General features: G+C 38.0%; 2 protein-coding genes across 8 annotated transcripts in view; one reads left to right on the top strand and one right to left on the bottom strand.

Annotated features, from left to right (window-relative positions):
• Positions 1-6,847, bottom strand: part of LOC126271886 (adenylyltransferase and sulfurtransferase MOCS3) — a 168,935-nt gene extending 162,088 nt beyond the window's left edge. Inside the window, exon 1 of one of the 3 annotated variants that reach the window (XM_049974259.1) lies at positions 6,763-6,847. Coding sequence is in view for 1 of the 3 variants with exons in the window: in XM_049974257.1 (XP_049830214.1) it covers positions 6,493-6,511 (19 nt within the window). In the remaining 2 variants the exon portion in view is untranslated. Of the gene's footprint in view, positions 1-6,312; positions 6,406-6,492 lie in introns of those variants that run through there. The other 2 variants (XM_049974257.1, XM_049974260.1) reach the window with 2 other exon arrangements.
• The window catches only part of LOC126271887 (RING finger and CHY zinc finger domain-containing protein 1), an 81,767-nt gene continuing 69,246 nt past the window's right edge, over positions 6,797-19,317 (top strand). For 2 of the 5 annotated variants that reach the window (XM_049974263.1, XM_049974262.1), the window contains exons 1-2: positions 6,799-6,968; positions 15,934-16,112. In XM_049974263.1, the coding sequence (XP_049830220.1) occupies positions 6,836-6,968; positions 15,934-16,112 (312 nt within the window). In that variant the 5' untranslated portion in view covers positions 6,799-6,835. Of the gene's footprint in view, positions 6,969-15,933; positions 16,113-19,317 lie in introns of all 5 variants that reach the window. The other 3 variants (XM_049974265.1, XM_049974264.1, XM_049974266.1) reach the window with 2 other exon arrangements.

The following is a 19,317-nucleotide window of genomic DNA, read 5'->3' as shown; positions in this document are numbered from 1 at the left end:
CAATCTCTTGATGCCTCAATAAATAAACCACTTTAAGTGTATATGAGAGAGGAATGGAACAAATGGATGATGGATGAAACTCAACATAAATTCACACCAAAGGGAGCTTTAAAACCATCTACATCCAACCACCCATAAAACACCCCACACATATATAAATTTTCTGATGGATAAGGTGAGCAGTAAGTCATCGTTGCATGACTGTAAGAGGATACAAGATGACTTTAACAAAATTTCTATATGGCATGACAAATGGCAGCATGTTCCAAATGTAGGAAAACGTAAGTTATTGCAGATTATGTGGAAAAACAACACTGTTCGGATTAAGTATTGGTGATGTGCTACTTGACTCTCAAGATAATTAAATGCTTAGGCAAACAGTTGTGAAGCAACATGAATTGGAACAATTATGTAAGGTCAGTAGTAGGGAAGGCAAATGGAGAACTGGGAAAATATTAGAAAAAAGTTTGCTCATCTACAAAGGAGAATGTGTACAGAACACTGGTGCAACCCATTCTTGCATCTGCTTGAGTGTTTCAGTTTTCCACCACATGAGGTTGGAGAAATACACTGAAGTGATTCAGAGGGATGATGCTAGATTTGTTACCAGCAGGTTCCATTAACATATGAGTATTACATAAATGCTTCGTGAACTCAAATGGTGGATGCAACACTATTGAGAAAACCTATAAACAACTACTTGAGGCCGACTGCTGAATGATTCTACTGCTAGAAATTACATTTTGTGTAAAGAGCACCAAGACAAGATAATAGAAATTAGGGTTCATGTATAGATGTATAGACCATCATGCTTCCCTAATTCCACTTGCAACTCAAACAGTAAAGTTGTGATACAAGGTACTGTCCAGTGTGCACCATGTGACAGGGAGAGTATGCAAGTAGATGTAGATGTAACAAAACACTAGAAAAGCACTGCTCGACCAATGTACAAAGATGCACCAACAGGCAACACATCACACCAAGAAAAGACTGCAACTGTCCCAACAGTTTTAGTGCACACTGTTCATTATGTTATCAACCAGAAAACCCATATCAACAATTTTTCTTCTGCTGTCTTTTCTAAGGTAGGCAGTTGCATTTTCTGGCACTTGAATACCTAAAATAATTTCTATTTTCTTTTCCCCCTAATTTAGCCTACATATCCATTTTCACAGCTGTCATTACATGTATAAAATTCCTAAGATGAGCATCTTACTTCTGTGAAAGCCACTGGAGTTCATAGCACTGTCATTTTGTTATTATGTCATTTCAGAGTTGTCATTTTGCTCAAATATTCATCAATACCATTACCACTGAGCGATGTAAACAAAATTTTATGTTGCAACAAGATACAGATTTCATTCTAGTTGTACTATTAGGCCTATTTTGGAAAAGCTTTGCCCTAACTTTGCTGTAAATGAGTATCGTTAGTGTTTTTTTTAACAAGTTCCTCGTGCCTTTTGTGTTGTTAACTTTCCTTCTCGCTCTCTCTCTTTTAGAAATCAATATTTTTGAAAAAAAATATTTACCATGGAGACAAGTAGTTTCGACATCACCATCTTTTCCTCTATGTAATTTATATTTATTAATTTCATCTTGCAATAAATTACTTACATTTTCTGCAGTTCTGTTTCTAATATAACTTGTTTGTTGAGACAGTCAGTCAGTGTTAACATATCTATGCTGCATGTATCTCCCATTATGCACAGTTAAAATGTATCATCTTCTATTCGCATATGTTATCTTATTACAAATTCAAATAATCTTCTTACAGAAAAAAATATCGCACTTCATCTTCTCTATCATCTAAAAACAATTTTCATCATTGTTTTGCTAAAATTTAGAAAAATGTTATACAGTACAATCATGACCAGAAACAAATGACCAAGTGAGCACGACTCCGAACTGCCCGTTTCCTGCATTCTCAAACATGAACCACATTTGCTGCCACTTATCCACAGAAGAATGCTGAAGATTAGAAGGGTAGATCACATAACTAATGAGGAGGTATTGAATAGAATTGGGGAGACGAGGAGTTTGTGGCACAACTTAACTACAAGAAGGGATTGGCTGGTAGGACATGTTCTGACACATCAAGGGATTACCAATTTAGTACTGGAGGGCAGTGTGGAGGGTAAAAATCATAGAGGGAGACCAAGATATGAATACACTAAGCAGATTCAGAAGGATGTAGGTTGAAGTAGGTACTGGGAGATGAAGAAGCTTGCACAGGATAGAGTAGCATGGAGAGCTGCATCAAACCAGTCTCAGGACTGAAGACCACAACAACAACATCCACAAATATTTTGTCAATTGTTCATCAGTTTTCAAAATCAAGATCATTTATTGAAAGAAACTGAAAACAATAAAAAGATACAAAAACTTATTTTTACAAATTATTAAACAATATTACACTTGGCGAAAAAACTGAATAAAGAGGCACCTAAATTTTCCAATAATGGAGGAAAACACAATAAAAGAACACACACAAAATTAATTTCAATTTAACGTGTGATAGCTCATTCTCATCTTTAGTTGAGTTGATTAATTAACACTGTATTGACAATTATATACAATGGACTTACATACTTGTACGAATCGTCACTGGCAATTTCTGCAGTGGAGTACTGAAATATTTTTTTTATTAATTAATGTTACTAGGAACTACGGCAATTACCAACCCAGCATTCACAGTGTCAAGTGGTGACATTTGCAAGGAGGGCAATGGAAGCAAAAACTCTAGTGGTACTACGCTACTTGCAAAATATGCTGAATGTGAATTAACAATTACCAACACCATCTTTCGGCAAAACAATCACTTTAAAAGATCATGGCAGCACCCTAGATTGTAGCAACATAATCTCATATCTGACTATGTAATAGTCCTTAAGATGTATATGATATTTTCACCACTAAAAATGACAGGACATAAGGACTATTGGGCAGATCACTGACTTATTAGACCCACCGTGTATTTGTCACTATCTGACCAAAACGATAAACACACATTTGACACTGGGAAGTTTATAGTTAGAATATGCCTCACATTACAAAAAAGAGCTTCATCAGACACTGGGTATGGGATATCATCGTGATGCAACACAACACTGGGAGAATTCGACAGTCACTATTTTGGGTGTGAAGGCAGCAGAGGATCAAGTAGAAATCCTTGGGTAACAGAAGAAATATTGAATTTAATTGATGACAGGAGAAAATATAGAAACGCAGTAAATGAAGCAGGCAAAAGGGAATACAAACATCTCAAAAATGAGATCGGCAGGAAGTGCAAAATGGCTAAGCAGTGATGACTAGAGGACAAATGTAAGGATGTAGAGGCTTATCTCACTAGGAGTAAGACAGATACTGAGTGCAGGAAAATTAAAGAGACCTTTGGAGAAAAGAGAGCCACTTGTATGAATATCAAGAGCTCAGATGGAAACCCAGTTCTAAGCAAAGAAGGGAAAGCAGAAAAGTGGAAGGAATATATAGAGGGTCTATACAAGGGCGATGTACTTGAGGACAATATTATGGAAATGGAAGAGGATGTAGATGAAGATGAAATGGGAGATATGATACTGTATGAAGAGTTTGACAGAGCACTGAAAGACCTGAGTTGAAACAAGGCCCCAGGAGTAGACAAAATTCCTTTGGAACTACTGATGGCCTTGTGAGAGCCAGTTCTGACAAAACTCTACCATCTGGTGAGCAACATGTATGAGACAGGCGAAATACCCTCAGACTTCTAGAAGAATATAATAATTCCAATCCCAAAGAAAGCAGGTGTTGACAGATGTGAAAATTACCGAACTATCAGTTTAATAAGCCACAGTTGCAAAATACTAACACGTATTCTTTACAGACTAATGGAAAAACTGGTAGAAGCCCACCTCAGCGAAGATCAGTTTGGATTCCGCAGAAATATTGGAACATGTGAGGCAATACTGACCCTACGACTTATCTTAGAAAATAGATTAAGGAAAGGCAAACCTACATTTCTATCATTTGTAGACTTAGAGAAAGCTTTTGACAATGTTGACTGGAATACTCTCTTTCAAATTCTGAAGGTGGCAGGGGTAAAATACAGGGAGCGAAAGGCTATTTACAATTAGTACAGAAACCAGATGGCAGTCATAAGAGTCGAGGGGTATAAAAGGGAAGCAGTGGTTGGGAAATGAGTGAGACAGGGTTGTAGCCTATCCCCAAAGTTATTCAGTCTCTATATTGAGCAAGCAGTGAAGGAAACAAAAGAAAAATTCGGAGTAGGTATTAAAGTCCATGGAGAAGAAATAAAAACATTGAGGTTTGCCGATGACATTGTAATTCTGTCAGAGACAGTAAAGGACTTGGAAGAGCAGTTGAATGGAATGAACAGTGTCTTGAAAGGAGGATATAAGGTAAACATCAACAAAAGCAAAACGAGGATCATGGAATGTAGTCGAATTAAGTCGCGTGATGCTGAGGGAATTAGATTAGGAAATGAGACACTTAAAGTAGTAAAGGAGTTTTGCTATTTGGGGAGCAAAATAATTGATGATGGTCGAAGTAGAGAGGATATAAAATGTAGACTGGCAATGGCAACAAAAGCGTTTCTGAAGAAGAGAAATTTGTTAACATCAAGTATAGATTTAAGTGTCAGGAAGTTGTTTCTGAAAGTATTTCTATGGAGTGTAGCCATGTATGGAAGTGAAACATGGACGATAAATAGTTTGGGCAAGAAGAGAATACAAGCTTTCAAAATGTGGTGCTACAGAAGAATGCTGAAGATTAGATGGATAGATCACATAACTAATGAGGAGGTATTGAATAGAATTGGGGAGAAGAGGAGTTTGTGGCACAACTTGACAAAAAAGAAGGGACCGGTTGGTAGGACATGTTTTGAGGCATCAAGGGATCACAAATTTAGCATTGGAGGGCAGCGTGGAGGGAAAATATCGTAGAGGGAGACCAAGAGATGAATAAACTAATCAGATTTAGAAGGATGTAGGTTGCAGTAAGTACTGGGAGATGAAGAAGCTTGCACAGGATAGAGTAGCATGGAGAGCTGCATCAAACCAGTCTCAGGACTGAAGACAACAACAACAAAAACATAATGGTGTCCCCAAAGAAACATTAGAATATTAAACCAGGGAATATCAGGAGGGTTCAATGAAAATATGATGACATTGAAGCACTGATCTCAGAGAAGATCAAAGCCTTGTAAAGATGGTGAAGAGACATGAACTTCATCACTAAGAAAGAAGTCTTTCGTCTGGCCAAAGAAAATTTAAAAAGAAATCTTGTATGCTGAAGAATGTGGATATAAGAGCTAAAGAGGTACAATATCTAACAGGCAAAGATATGCAATAATCTTTTCAAGCCACAAAAGCAATTTTTGGTCCAACTACCACTGGTAGAAAACCACTGTGGTCCAATGACAAGTGTACACTTCAAAAATATCAATGCTCCCTCATTGTTATTGATGAACAAATGTATGATATAATACAAAAAGTACCCACCAAAGAAGAAAATATCTCCCTATCACCATTAAATGAAGTTAAGTGTGGTGTCAATCAAGCAAAGCTACACAAGGCCATGAGTTCTGATGCTATACCAATGGAAGCTCTCAAATAATGTCCTGAGGAACTCATAAGACACATAGGCCTACATGAACAAACTGTCAAAATCTGGAACACAGAACTGCCACCTGATTTCAGAAATAGTCTGCTGGTTCCCACATTTAAGAAAGAGGACTGCACAGACTGCAATAACTACTGTGGAATATCTTTGCTGTCTGGCTTGGAAAGAGCTAATTACTCAAATTGTAATACATCCTTAGTCAAAAAATTACTACTATAGAACCAGTGAGTCTTCAGGCTTTCTAGAGGAACCACATACGTGGTATTCACAGATCGTCTGCGTCAGGAAAAATACGGGAACAAAACAGGAGGCCATACACTGCCATTATTGACCTCACTAAGGCATCTGACTCTGTAAACCAAGAAGTTTTATGAAAAATCTTAGATCTATATAGTTTTTCACAGAAATGCTTTGCCACGTCGAAATTGCTCTACACAGATACGACAGCAGCTGTTATTGGTAATGATTTTGGTGGTAGGCCAATCCGAAAGAGACATATTGGTGTTAAGTTACGGTGCATGATTGCTCCCAAATTATTTTCCTTTTATGTTATGACTACCAGGCAGTTAGCTAAAGATGATATCCCCCAAGGAATGCAGTTAACTAACAGAATGGATGGGAAGCTGTTTAATTTGAGCCGTCTAAATGTAACGAATATAACATTATCTGCAGTATTATTTGAGATACAATACGCACCTCAGTTCGAAGAAGAACTAGTGTTAATTCGGAATGACTTCTCTGCAGCATAGAAAATGAATGGCCTCAAACTGTATACTAGCAAAACCGCAGATATTTAAACAATCCCTACCTTGGGAAGGGGGAAAAAACATCGCCATCAATAGAATGGTTTTTCAAGAAGTTAACACCTTCCCTTACCTTCGCAGCATCCTCTCATCAGGTGCAAATATAGATCTGGAAATTCAACTGAACGTATTGCAATATTAATATGCACGTAAACAGTAATGGAAATTCATCATTAGTATTCCATTTGAGAAGTACCGCTCCAATTGTTTGTACTACGACGTGACGGACAATTACGTACGCTATTTATGGCTATTTAAGTTCTATATATTATGTAAACCTCAAAACATGTACTTGACAGCGACGTGTAATCACTTAAATGACAATTTGTTATTTCCTCCTTACCACGCTGAATTGTTTCATCCAATCTTTAAACAGTAAACAAATACGATAAACACATTGTGCACCATATCGATGGATGACATCGACTGCTACTGTGCGGTTCTTGAATATTTGGATTTTGTCGATAGTTGTCAAACCTCAGCATCATCAAAATGGAAGAAGCAGGGGCTGTAGGGTGCTCACACTACAAAAGAAAATCAAAATTCGTTGTAAGTTTTTTATGTTGTGACTGTATATTTAATGCTGAATGATTATCTAGAACGAAGTGCATGTAATTTCCATTTTACTGAAAAAAATTGTGGCTTCAATAGGATGAAGGCATAAAAAAACTTCCTTTGATTATTCGAAAATTGGGTTCTCTTTTCTTCTTTCCGTGCTGCTCTTGCGATCTATTGTGGGAAATTTCGTGTGTTTGTGTTTAATGTGAAAACATATTCACTGTTCAGTTTAAATTGTGTTGTCTGACGTGTGTGATTGCGCGCGCTATGTGGATCAGTTTCTTATACCAGTCTTGGTTTCTTACGTGTCTCTATATGCGGGTGTTTTGTCAAATAGGTGTTAATTTTATTTAGTTTTGTTTTATTTTTCAAGGCGTATAATCTTTACTTAATTTCAGAGATGTGATTGAGCTAATTATGTTTGCCAGATTCGCACAGGAAACAGCTGTGTGCTGCTGCTAGGAAGCAGTTGCCTGAGAACAAACTGATTTGAGAAAGACATAGCTAATATTTGCCGCAAAAGATACGCGCAATATCCTGTTAAATCCTTCGTTATTGTGAACATATCAGTTCCTTGGCATATTTTTGATGATGTCATATAATCAATGACTTCACTTGGATGTACAGTATGCAGACAAGTAAAAAAGGGCTCACTGATTTCGTATGAGACTTTGTATTTTGTTTGCGTATTTGCTGTTGTGGGCAATGTATCACATGTGTTATGGCAGTGGCAGCTAGTTAAATAAAGGAAAAATAAATCATTCCTAAATCTGAGTGCAGTACTGAATTTGTCATATTTGTTTTCTAACTTAATGCCTGAACATTTATTTATAATTTTTATTCTACACACATTACTCAAGGTTTTGCAAGGGATCGAAGCAAAACTTCAATATTGCTCCGTTTTTAATTGAAGTAGCCAAATTGTAGCTCTTTTTCTCTCTTGGTTATGAGATAATGCAGTATGAAATAGGTATTTTTTTATATTTTTTAATTGCATTATTTTGTTGACAGTAACGTAAACAGTTGTGTGCTTTAATTCTATTTAACTAAGCTCCGTAGTTTTTGTGTGTAAATATGAAGGAAATTATGTTTGTCAGTGGATGATCCCAGAGGCAGTAAGGTGGAAGTATAACATTAACAGCTCTGTAACACAGGTTTGGCAGAAATGTGGAAAACTTTGTACATAGATAAATTGCCCTAACAGACCAAATTTAGTTGCTATATCTATGTAAGAAATCCTTCAGCAGTTGTGATATGAAATGTGTGTGTTGAGCTCAATCACATAGAACAACTAGTGGATAGTTATACGAACATTGTACGTCGGCTAAAGTTCACAACAGGCTGCTCATGCACAGTTGTTGGCTACAATCCAATTGCGTAGTTTGTATTTGTTGTGAAAGACAAGATAGTACACACAGGCTGTTCCGTTTCAAGTCGGATGAAAAATGAGAAAATTTACCTCTTGGGAGAGGTTCTGTGGTGGGCGTAAGGATTTGAGAAGAAATTGGAGATCCTACTGGATTTATAGAACTGGGTCACTGTTACAGGGTTTTTAGGTGGATAAGCTTATAGCTGGCGGAGTCCTTCTGCCAGGTAATCCCGGCTGTGGCTAAGCCATGTCTCCGCAATATCCTTTCTTTCAGGAGTGCTAGTTCTGCAAGGTTTGCAGGAGAGCTTCTATAAAGTTTGGAAGGTAGGAGACGAGATACTGGCAGAAGTAAAGCTGTGAGTACCGGGCGTGAGCCGTGCTTCAGTAGCTCAGATGGTAGAGCACCTGCCCGCGAAAGGCAAAGGTCGCGAGTTTGAGTCTCAGTCGAGCACACAGTTTTAATCTGCCAGGAAGTTTCATATCAGCGAACACTCTGCTGCAGAGTGAAAATCTCATTCTGGAGAACACAGGAGAGCGAAAGGCAAAGGTCCGAGTTCGAGTCTCGGTCGGGCACACAGTTTTAATCTGCCAGGAAGTTTCATACTGTGTTCTGTTACTTACAAAATCTTTTGCCACTCACTACCTTTGTTTACAGTTGGCAGTGTGGCACAATGTCAAATACTTTACCTAGACCTCAGCTAAGCTACATATCAGTATTTCATCATGTCTAAGATTTTGTTTTGACATTCTTTGGCTTAGCCAACTCACAACCAGATTGTCATCTTTCAGTGTAAGGTAATATTGGGCTATGCTACAGATTATCACAACCTACATATCAAAAACTAATACAGGTGCAAAAGAAATATTGTCAGTGGCTGTTATCTTCTGCTTGCACACACATATCACACAAAACTATGCCATTATGTCATGGGATGAAGGCCATGTTGGTATCTGTAGGCTCAGTTGACCCATGTCAATAGTGGTGCGCAATACTGGAAAAAGAACAGCTTCTATTGAATCTCCATGCTGGTTTGGCTGTAGTGCAAGAAGGATTAACAGGTTTGTGTGCTGCAGTCCACAGTAGTAATACTAGATGTAGACCAGAAGATTTTATTACTGTCAAGCTTTCCAAAACAGGGAAAAGATCCAGCAGACATTGCAAATTTGGTAGCTTCAGTCGAGCAGTGTCCAATAACATAAGTGCTTTAGTGACTGAGGACAAAACCATTCAGACAACTCAAGGAAGTTCTGAAGCATTCCGATAGTACAGACTATAAAATGCAACGTAGGTCTTATTGCTGAGTAGTAGTTACAGGAGGAGAATGTTAGAACTCATATCTAACTCTTTGGGAAATTATTACTATGTAAAACAGGGACATCACCTGTGATTTAATACTTTAGGGGGAAAGCTAGGTAAAAATGCAGTTAAGGTGTTAGTGGATTTACTATTTTGTGCTGCTGTTGCTGACGATTCATATGATGAATCATGGGAAGTCAACACGATGAATCAAGAGTGAGATGTAGGTTCGTAACTTCCTATGGTTCATAAGCGAAATTAGATGATACATTGTTACATAAGATTAGATTGTAATTTTCAGCAAAAGTGTAAATAACACATACAAATAGGTTGTTACAATGATGAATATATTCTCAGGCTATCATAGTTGTTGTTGTGGTCTTCATTCCTGAGACTGGTTTGATGCAGCTCTCCATGCTACTCTATCCTGTGCAAGCTTCTTCATCTCCCAGTACTTACTGCAACCTACATCCTTCTGAATCTGCTTAGTGTATTCATCTCTTGGTCTCCCTCTACGATTTTTACCCTCCACGCTGCCCTCAAATGCTAAATTTGTGATCCCTTGATGCCTCAAAACATGTCCTACCAACCGGTCCCTTCTTTTTGTCAAGTTGTGCCACAAACTCCTCTTCTCCCCAATTCTATTCAATACCTCCTCATTAGTTATGTGATCTACCCATCTAATCTTCAGCATTCTTCTGTAGCACCACATTTTGAAAGCTTGTATTCTCTTCTTGTCCAAACTAGTTATCGTCCATGTTTCACTTCCATACTTGGTTACACTCCATACAAATACTTTCAGAAACGAATTCCTGATACATAAATCTATACTCGATGTTAACAAATTTCTCTTCTTCAGAAACGCCATTGCCAGTCTACATTTTATATCCTCTCTACTTCGACCATCATCTGTTATTTTACTTTCTAAATAGCAAAACTCCTTTACTACTTTAAGTGTCTCATTTTCTAGTCTAATTCCCTCAGCATCACCTGATTTAATTTGATTACATTCCATTATCCTCGTTTTGCTTTTGTTGATGTTCATCTTATATCCTCCTCACTGACCATTCCGTTCAACTGCTCTTCCAAGTCCTTTGCTCTGTCTGATAGAATTACATTATCATCGGCGAGCCTCAAAGTTTTTATGTCTTCTCCATGAATTTTAATACCTACTCCGAATTTTTCTTTTGTTTCCTTTACTGCTTGCTCAATATAGAGATTGAATAACGCCGGGGAGATGCTACAACCCTGCCTTACTCCCCTCCCAACCATTGCTTCCCTTTCATGCCCCTCGAATCTTATAACTGCCATCTGGTTTCTGTACAAATTGTAAATAGCCTTACGCTCCCTGTATTTTACCCCTGCCACCTTCAGAATTTGAAAGAGAGTATTTCAGTTAACATTGTCAAAAGCTTTCTCTAAGTCTACAAATGCTAGAAACGTAGGTTTGCCTTTCTTCTACGATAAGTCGTAAGGTTAGTATTGCCTCACGTGTTCCAACATTTCTGCGGAATCCAAACTGATCTTCCCCAAGGTCCACTTCTACCAATTTTTTCCATTTGTCTGTAAAGAATTTGTGTTAGTATTTTGCAGCTGTGACTTATTAAACTGATAGTTCGGTAATTTTCACATCTGTCAACATCTGCTTTCTTTGGGATTAGAATTATTATATTCTTCTTGAAGTCTGAGGGTATTTTGCCTGTCTCATACATCTTGCTCACCAGATGGTTGAGTTTGTCATGACTGGCTCTCCCAAAGCCATCATTAGTTCTAATGGAATGTTGTCTACTCCGGGGGCCTTGTTTCGACGCAGGTCTTTCAGTGCTCTGTCAAACTCTTCATACAGTATCATATCTCCCATTTCATCTTCATCTACATCCTCTTCCATTTCCGTAATATTTTCTTCTACCCCTACTGAGATAAGCCTCTACATCCTTACATTTGTCCTCTAGCCATCCCTGCTTAGCCATTTTGCACTTCCTGTTGATCTCATTTTTGAGACGTTTGTATTACTTTTTGCCTGCTTCATTTACTGCATTTTTATATTTTCTCTTTTCATCAATTAAATTCAATATTTCTTCTGTTACCCAAGGATTTCTATTAGCCCTCGTCTTTTTACCTACTTGATCTTCTGCTGCCTTCACTACTTCATCCCTCAGAGCTACCCATTCTTCTTCTACTGTATTTCTTTCCCCCATTCCTGTCAATTGTTCCCTTATGCTCTCCCTGAAACTCTGAACAACCTCTGGTTCTTTCAGTTTATGCAGGTCCCATCTCCTTAAATTAGCACCTTTTTGTAGTTTCTCCAGTTGTAATCTACAGGTCATAACCAATAGATTGTGGTCCGAGTCCACATCTGCCCCTGGAAATGTCTTACAATTTAAAACCTGATTCCTAAATCTCCGTCTTACCATTATATAATCTATCAGGTACCTTTTAGTATCTCCAGGATTCTTCCATGTATACAACCTTCTGTATGATTCTTGAATCAAGTATTAGCTGTGATTAAGTTATGCTCTGTGCAAAATTCTACCACACGGCTTCCTCTTTCATTTCTTCCCCGCAATCCATATTCACCTACTATGTTTCCTTCTCTCCCTTTTCCTACTGACGAATTCCAGTCACCCATGACTATTAAATTTTCGTCTCCCTTCACTACCTGAATAATTTCTTTTATCTCATCATACATTTCATCAATTTCTTCATCATCTGCAGAGCTAGTTGGCATATAAACTCGTACTACTGTAGTAGGCGTGGGCTTTGTGTCTATATTGGCCACAATAATGTGTTCACTATGCTGTTTGTAGTAGCTTACCCCCACTCCTACTTTTTTTATTCATTATTAAACCTACTCCTGTATTACCCCTGTTTGATTTTGTATTTATAACCCTGTATTCACCTGACCAAAAGTCTTGTTCCTCCTGCCACCGAACTTCACTAATTCCCACTATATCTAACTTTAACCTATCCATTTCCCTTTTTAAATTTTCTAATCTACCTGCCCGATTAAGGGATCTGGCATTCCACACTCCGATCCGTAGAATGCCAGTTTTCTTTCTCCTGATAACGACGTCCTCTTGATAGTCGCTGCCTGGAGATCCGAATGGGGGACTATTTTACCTCCGGAATATTTTACCCAAGAGGATGCCATCATTTAATCATACAGTAAAGCTGCATGCCCTCGAGAAAAATTACGGCTGTAGTTTCCCCTTGCTTTCAGCCGTTCGCAGCAGCAGCACAGCAAGGCCGTTTTGGCCAAATCAGTCAATCATGCAGACTGTTGCCCCTGCAACTACGGAAAAGGCTGCTGCCCCTCTTCAGGAACCATACGTTTGTCTGGCCTTTCAACAGATACCCCTCCGTTGTGGTTGCACCTACGGTACGGCCATCTGTATCGCTGAGGCACGCAAGCCTCCCCACCAACGGCAAGGTCCATGGCTCGGGGTGGGGGTTCTATCATGCACATAAGTATATTGTGGCAATCTTGCACTGAAGAGCTAAAGAAACTAGTACATCTACCTAATATTGTGAAGGGCCCCCCACGGGCACACAAAAGTGCTGTAAAATGACATGGGAAGGACTCAAGTAATGTCTGAAGCAGTGCTGGAGGGAATTGACACCATGAATCCTGCGGGGCTGTCCATAAATCCATAAGAGCATGAGAGGATGAAGATCTCATCTAAACAGCATGTTGTAGGCATTCCAGATATGCTCAATAATGTTCATTTCTGGGGAATTTGGTGGCAAGGAGAAGTGTTTAAACTCGGAGGAGTGTTCTGGGAGCAATTCAGTAGCAATTCTGGATGTGTGAGGTGTCGTACTGTCCTGCAGGAATTGTTCAGCTCCATTGGAATGTATGCAGGTTATCAGACAGGATGCTTACTTATATGTCATCTGTAAGAGTCATATCTAGACGTATCGGGTCGCATTTCACTCCAGTTGCACATACCCCACACCATTACAGAGCCTTCACCAGCTTGAACAGTCCCCTGCTGACATTCAGGGTCCATGGATTCATGAAATTGTCTCCATACCCGTACATGCCCATCTGTTCAATACAATTTGAAATTAGGCTCAGCTGGCCAGGTAGCATGTTTCCAGTCATCAACAGTCCAATGTTGGTGTTGGTGGTGATGGGCCCAGGCAGGGTGTAAAACTTTGTTGTGCAGTCATAAAGGATACATAAGTGGGCCTTTGGCTCCTAAAGCCCAAATCGATGATGTTTCATTGAATGGTTCACACGGTGACACTTGTTGATGGCCTTGCACTGGAGTCTGCAGCAATTTGTGGAAGGGTTTCCCTTCTCTCATGTTGAACATTTTTCAATCGCCATTGGTCCCTTTCTTGCAGAATCTTTTTCTGGCTGCAGCAGTGTCAGATTTGATGTTTTACTGGATTCCTGATATTCATTGTACATTTGTGAAATTGTCAGATGGGAAAATTCCCATTTCATCGCTACCTTGAGGTGGTGTGTCCCATCACTTGTGCGCCAACTTTAACACCACATTCAAACTCACTTAAATCTTGATAACCTGCCATTGTAGCAGCAGTAACTGACCTAACAACTGTACCAGACTCTTGTTGTCTTTTGTAGGCATTGCCAACTGCAGTCCCTTATTCTATCCGTTTACATATCTCTGTATTTGAATACAGATGGCTGTACCAGTTTCTTTGGCACTTCAGCATATTTTTGTGTTGATATTCACTGGCTTTACCAACTCACAAGCAAATTATCACATGTGAACCTAACCTAAGCCTCAGGCTAAAGTGCAGATCAGTCTATCACCACAACCACATTTTTTACTTTTGCTTTTGTTGGCTGTACCAACACACAACCAAGTTGTCACATTCCAACCTGACCTAGGCTGTGGGCTACACTACCGCACCTGTCTCAACACAATCAGGCTTTTTGCGTTCTCATTCATTGGTTTCGGCTGCTCGTACCCCAACTTAACCCAGCTCTCGCCTTTACTTTAGTTATTCCAGTCACCAAAGAAATAGGAGAATCAATAAGCAACCTTAAAATTCACAATAACCACATCATCAAAAATTATTCTGGTGCTATGCATATTGAAAATAATTGTAAACAGCATTAGCTTTGGAGGTCCTCATTGGCTACCATATATCGTCACCTGATTGCATATGACCAATGTTAAAGTATTGCCAACATCTGCACACCACTCAATAGCAGCCAACACTGTAAGTACACTTTAACCAAAAGCTCTTTGTAAACATGATGCCATAACAGTAGTTGGTTCAAGTAATAGTTTGGACTGTAATCTTAATTATACAGTTAAGGTCAACTTCAGGTACAGTGACGAGACTGCTTAATGTTGGCTGTCAACATGAGAAAGCAATGAAAAAGTGTTATGATTAGTCATACAAAAAATAATGTGTAACATAAGATTAAACTTTTTTTTCCTGAGTTGTCAGTTAGATGTAACCTTAAGGTCAAAATAAATAAGAAAGCAAAATTTAATTATTACTCCTGATGGACACACTTAAATGTATACTACACTGTCCTAGCTTTGGGCCTATTGGTTCTTCCTCAAAGCAAGGAGAGATTAGTAAGTTTGAGGCAGGTTGTAAAGGAAGGGGGTGTCACTCAGATCCCAGGATGAGAGGGACCAGTTTGGTTTTAGGATGGGGTGATATAAAGTTCTTTGTTTCCCATTCTTTTGCTCAATGAAGGAACTAATAATTCTGAAAGGTAGTATAGTGTAACATACTTTTGTGTGTGTTTATTGGTAGTTCTGACCCTCTGAAGATATGACCAGCATTTCTGTCTCATAATTTTTTCAAGTGACATTTCCTTTGGGAGAAAGATTTTATATTGATTGAGCAATAATTTTTCCACTAATCTCTCAATATTAACTGTAGCAATATTAAAACTTCTGCAAACTAACATCTGAGTTGTGTCATGAAGGCTTCTCATGGTGGATCAGTAGTGCTGTAGTAGACTGGTGAGCATTTACAGTGCATCATGAACATCTACTAGATGAAATAAAGATTTGATTTATATGTGCTTTTTGCCCCCCACCCCACCCCACCACCAAAAAAAAAAAAAAAAAAAAAAAAAAAAAAAAAAAAAATAAAATAAAATCTGAAAACTAACTGAAGTTACTTACAACCCTTAGCAGTCAACTTATTAACAACTGTGGTTTACCATAGTGCTATGTGGAAAAATAGTTTAATGTAAAAATGGTCTGTTTTCTTCATTGCCATTAAAAATAATATTTCTAAATTATTTACTGTTTTCATTTATATTAATCAAGGCTTAATAATTCCAGTGATTTGCTACTTTCAGACGCCATGCTGCAACAAAATTTATACATGCCGCTTTTGCCACGATGAAAATGAAAGCCATGCTGTGAACAGAAAAGATGTCACTGAGCTAGTATGCACAAATTGTGAAACTCGGCAGAAGGTACAAGCTGAATGTGAGAATTGTCATCTGCGATTTGGGAAGGTAAACATTAAAGAAAATATTTAGTGTCATTAGCAAATCAGGGCACAATCCTGGAATAATTTTTTTAGTATCTAAATCAGTGCCATTTCTTATTTTTTAAAATTATTTCTGTTGTACATGCAATTTGTGCCCTCCAAGAATTATTTTAGCAGAGAATAAAGTTTTGTTGTAGAGTGAAATTGGTAACTGCTTCATTATTTATGGGTTTCCAGTGCATGTTATCGCCGAATATTGCCCAATAGAAGAATGTAATAATGGTTATTCATTTTTTTATCTTCCTGTCATGCAGCATTGTACACATTTTGGGCTTTTAATATAGAATGTGCAATGTTCAAATCAAAGGTAAACTTAAAAGCATTTGCAGAAAGTAGCAACTACATACACATAACCATGGAACTTATAAAAGTTGGTTTAAACTTAACACTAAAGATACGGAACTTCAGTTAAGACATTCAGAAGTGAACTACCATAGAAGCCCGATGTACCGCTGTCCAATATACCATGGATGGATATACAATGCAGTATAAAGGAAGTCCCCAAAATACAATGTCATTTATGAATGAGTTTTGCACTCTCAATATATTTTATAAACTTGAAAAAAAAAAAATCATTTCAGTCTGCATATAACCTTTCTGCAATATAATTATTCATTTATTGTCTAGATATCTGTGTGCTTGTTACAGTGTCACGGAAATGGAAAGTGCATTCAGTGAGTGATAAAATATAAATTATTAAACTGAAGAAAGCTTATTGAGTAAGTATAGTTAACCTGAAGGAACAACCAGAGGATGGGTGAAAGAAGAGAATAAACTTAAAAGTGAAGTAAACACAGTTGAAAGTGATGTGGAAATTGACAGAAAAGGGACTAAATTATGAAAAGTAGTGAATTGATGAATGCCTTTATAGGTGGTTTTTAATACAGATTTAATACAGATTTATTAAAGCCCAAGCTGAAAAATTTCACTTTCATTTATATGGCAGCAAATAGTTTATAGCTTCTGATGGGTGGTTTTCAAGATGGAAAGTTGCCATGAAATTTGCCAAATGAGCATTGAAGGAGAAGCAAGGTGTTATGACAGTGATCTGTCACTGTCTTCTGAAATCCTACACAAAGTAATGGTGGATGAAGATTTAAACAATCATCAAGTTTTAATTGTGATGAAATGGTGCTTTATTATCAATTACTTTCAAATAGAACTGTCAATCCCCCCCCAAAAAAAGGAAATAAGATTATTCGAAAATGGATAAAGGCAGAATAATCCTCTTCTTTGCCTTGGATAAACTGGCCAGCTATAAGCTGAAACCTCTTTGTATGGTTAAAGTGAAAGCCTGAGATGTTTCAAGCATGTAAATTTGTCATTATTATTGTTCACTTACAGACTTTCAAAGAATGCTTGGATGACGAGTGATATTTTCACCAACTAACTGATTTTGACAAGAATTTATTTTGTCAGTGAGAAAGCACCTATGGCCACTTACGGTGAGAGAAGCAGCTGTAGTAATCCTTGATCACTGTTCATCTGGTCCACCTGCTGATATATTGCAATCAGAATATGGAAAAGTAAAAACTTCGTTTCTTCCAAAAAATACGGTGATATTAATTAAGCTGCGGGATCAGGGCATCCTGGGACCATTTAAGCTTCATTATCACAATTTATTGCTCAGTTAAATAGTAAACTTGGATGAGGATATGAAAATGTTCTTGGAATCTGTAAAACTTAAGAGTATTGTGTATCCACTAGGCCTGGCATGACAGAGCGTCGGTCTGACTACTATTAGGAATTTCTGGAACAAGTGTTCCATTGAAGGAAATACAACAGATAAATGCTGTAGTGGCATAGATTTCAACAGTAATGACATCCATTGTGGATGTAATATTCTACAGTACAGTACAGTACAGTACAGTACTGATCTTGAAATCTTGAACCATTGGGTAGTTGTTGACAACAAAGAACTGATTTTGGAAATCAAAGATGACTGGACATTAGCGATGCTGTCTGAAATAAAAATATGGAAGTAGATGAGGATGATGAAGATGAAGGAAAAGTATAGATGACGTTCCCAGTACACATGAAATATTGGATAATATAAATAAATTGATTATGTAGATGGAGAGACAAAGTCAACAAACCAAACTGAATTGTTGCACCTGATGGGCATAGAACTGCTTGAAGTGACCCACCACAGAAAGCTTCCTGACTTCTCTAAAGCAGTAGAATAGTGATGGACTGTAGCTTGCAGGCTATGTTGTAAATTATCATTCTGTATTTTATAGTGTACCTGATAACTGTATTGAAACTCATTGTTTGGTCGACATTTGAGTGAAGTTTGATTAGTTTGATTGCTGTACTACAGTTGATAAGTTTCTGAAATGTTTTACTTCTAATGTTCTTTAACTTTAAATATAGCATTCTACAATGTGTATAATATTGCATTATGTGTTCTTTGTAATTTGTCATGCTTAGTTTGTCATTACATGGTCTCTCTGATGTTCTTTGCAACAAATTTCCATTATCCTATTTGTATGGACAATGTACAGTATGTCACATTGCCATGATATGTTAAAAATTCCTGGTTTTTGTAATCCCAGGTCATATCTGGGTCTTGCAAGATTATGTGCACTATGGACCAGTGTCTTCAGAACACCATTATTCTGCACTGGGTGGTGACAGCTGCTGGCTTGTAGATATAAGTCAGTGTGTGTGTAAGTTTTGCTACAAACTGTGGCCAAAGAACTCAAATCTGCTCACCTTTCAACAAGTATATCCAGAAATGGCAACTATCCATCCTTTTCTGGTTCCACAGTGAACTTAAAATCTGGGTGGTCTGAATTAAAATGTTCCAGAAACTCATTTCCCTACCATGACGCCAGTACACAAAGATATCTTCCACATGCTGAAGAAGCATGTGGGCTTGTATCTAGTTTTCTCTAATGCCTCCTCCTCAGATCTCTCTGTGGCAAACATTGGAGACAGAAGGCTATCCGTGGCTATACCTTCTGTCTGCTCATAACATTGGCTGCCATACAGAAAATGAGTTGCAGAGGGTTATTATGATGAGAGAGTGCACCAAATTCTGGAGGACCATGCACACTGACTTTTGACATGTGACTGTTCGGACAAAGTGGACAAGACAACCAGGGTTCTGTTTAAGGATATCGGTATGCCTGACAAGGACATCAAAGAACTATGGTTGAGGGTCTGGT

This window comes from Schistocerca gregaria, chromosome 5, assembly GCF_023897955.1.
Source record: "Schistocerca gregaria isolate iqSchGreg1 chromosome 5, iqSchGreg1.2, whole genome shotgun sequence".
NCBI lineage: Eukaryota > Metazoa > Arthropoda > Insecta > Orthoptera > Acrididae > Schistocerca > Schistocerca gregaria.
Note: the sequence above shows the minus strand (reverse complement) of the source record. Positions and strands in the feature narration are given on the sequence as shown.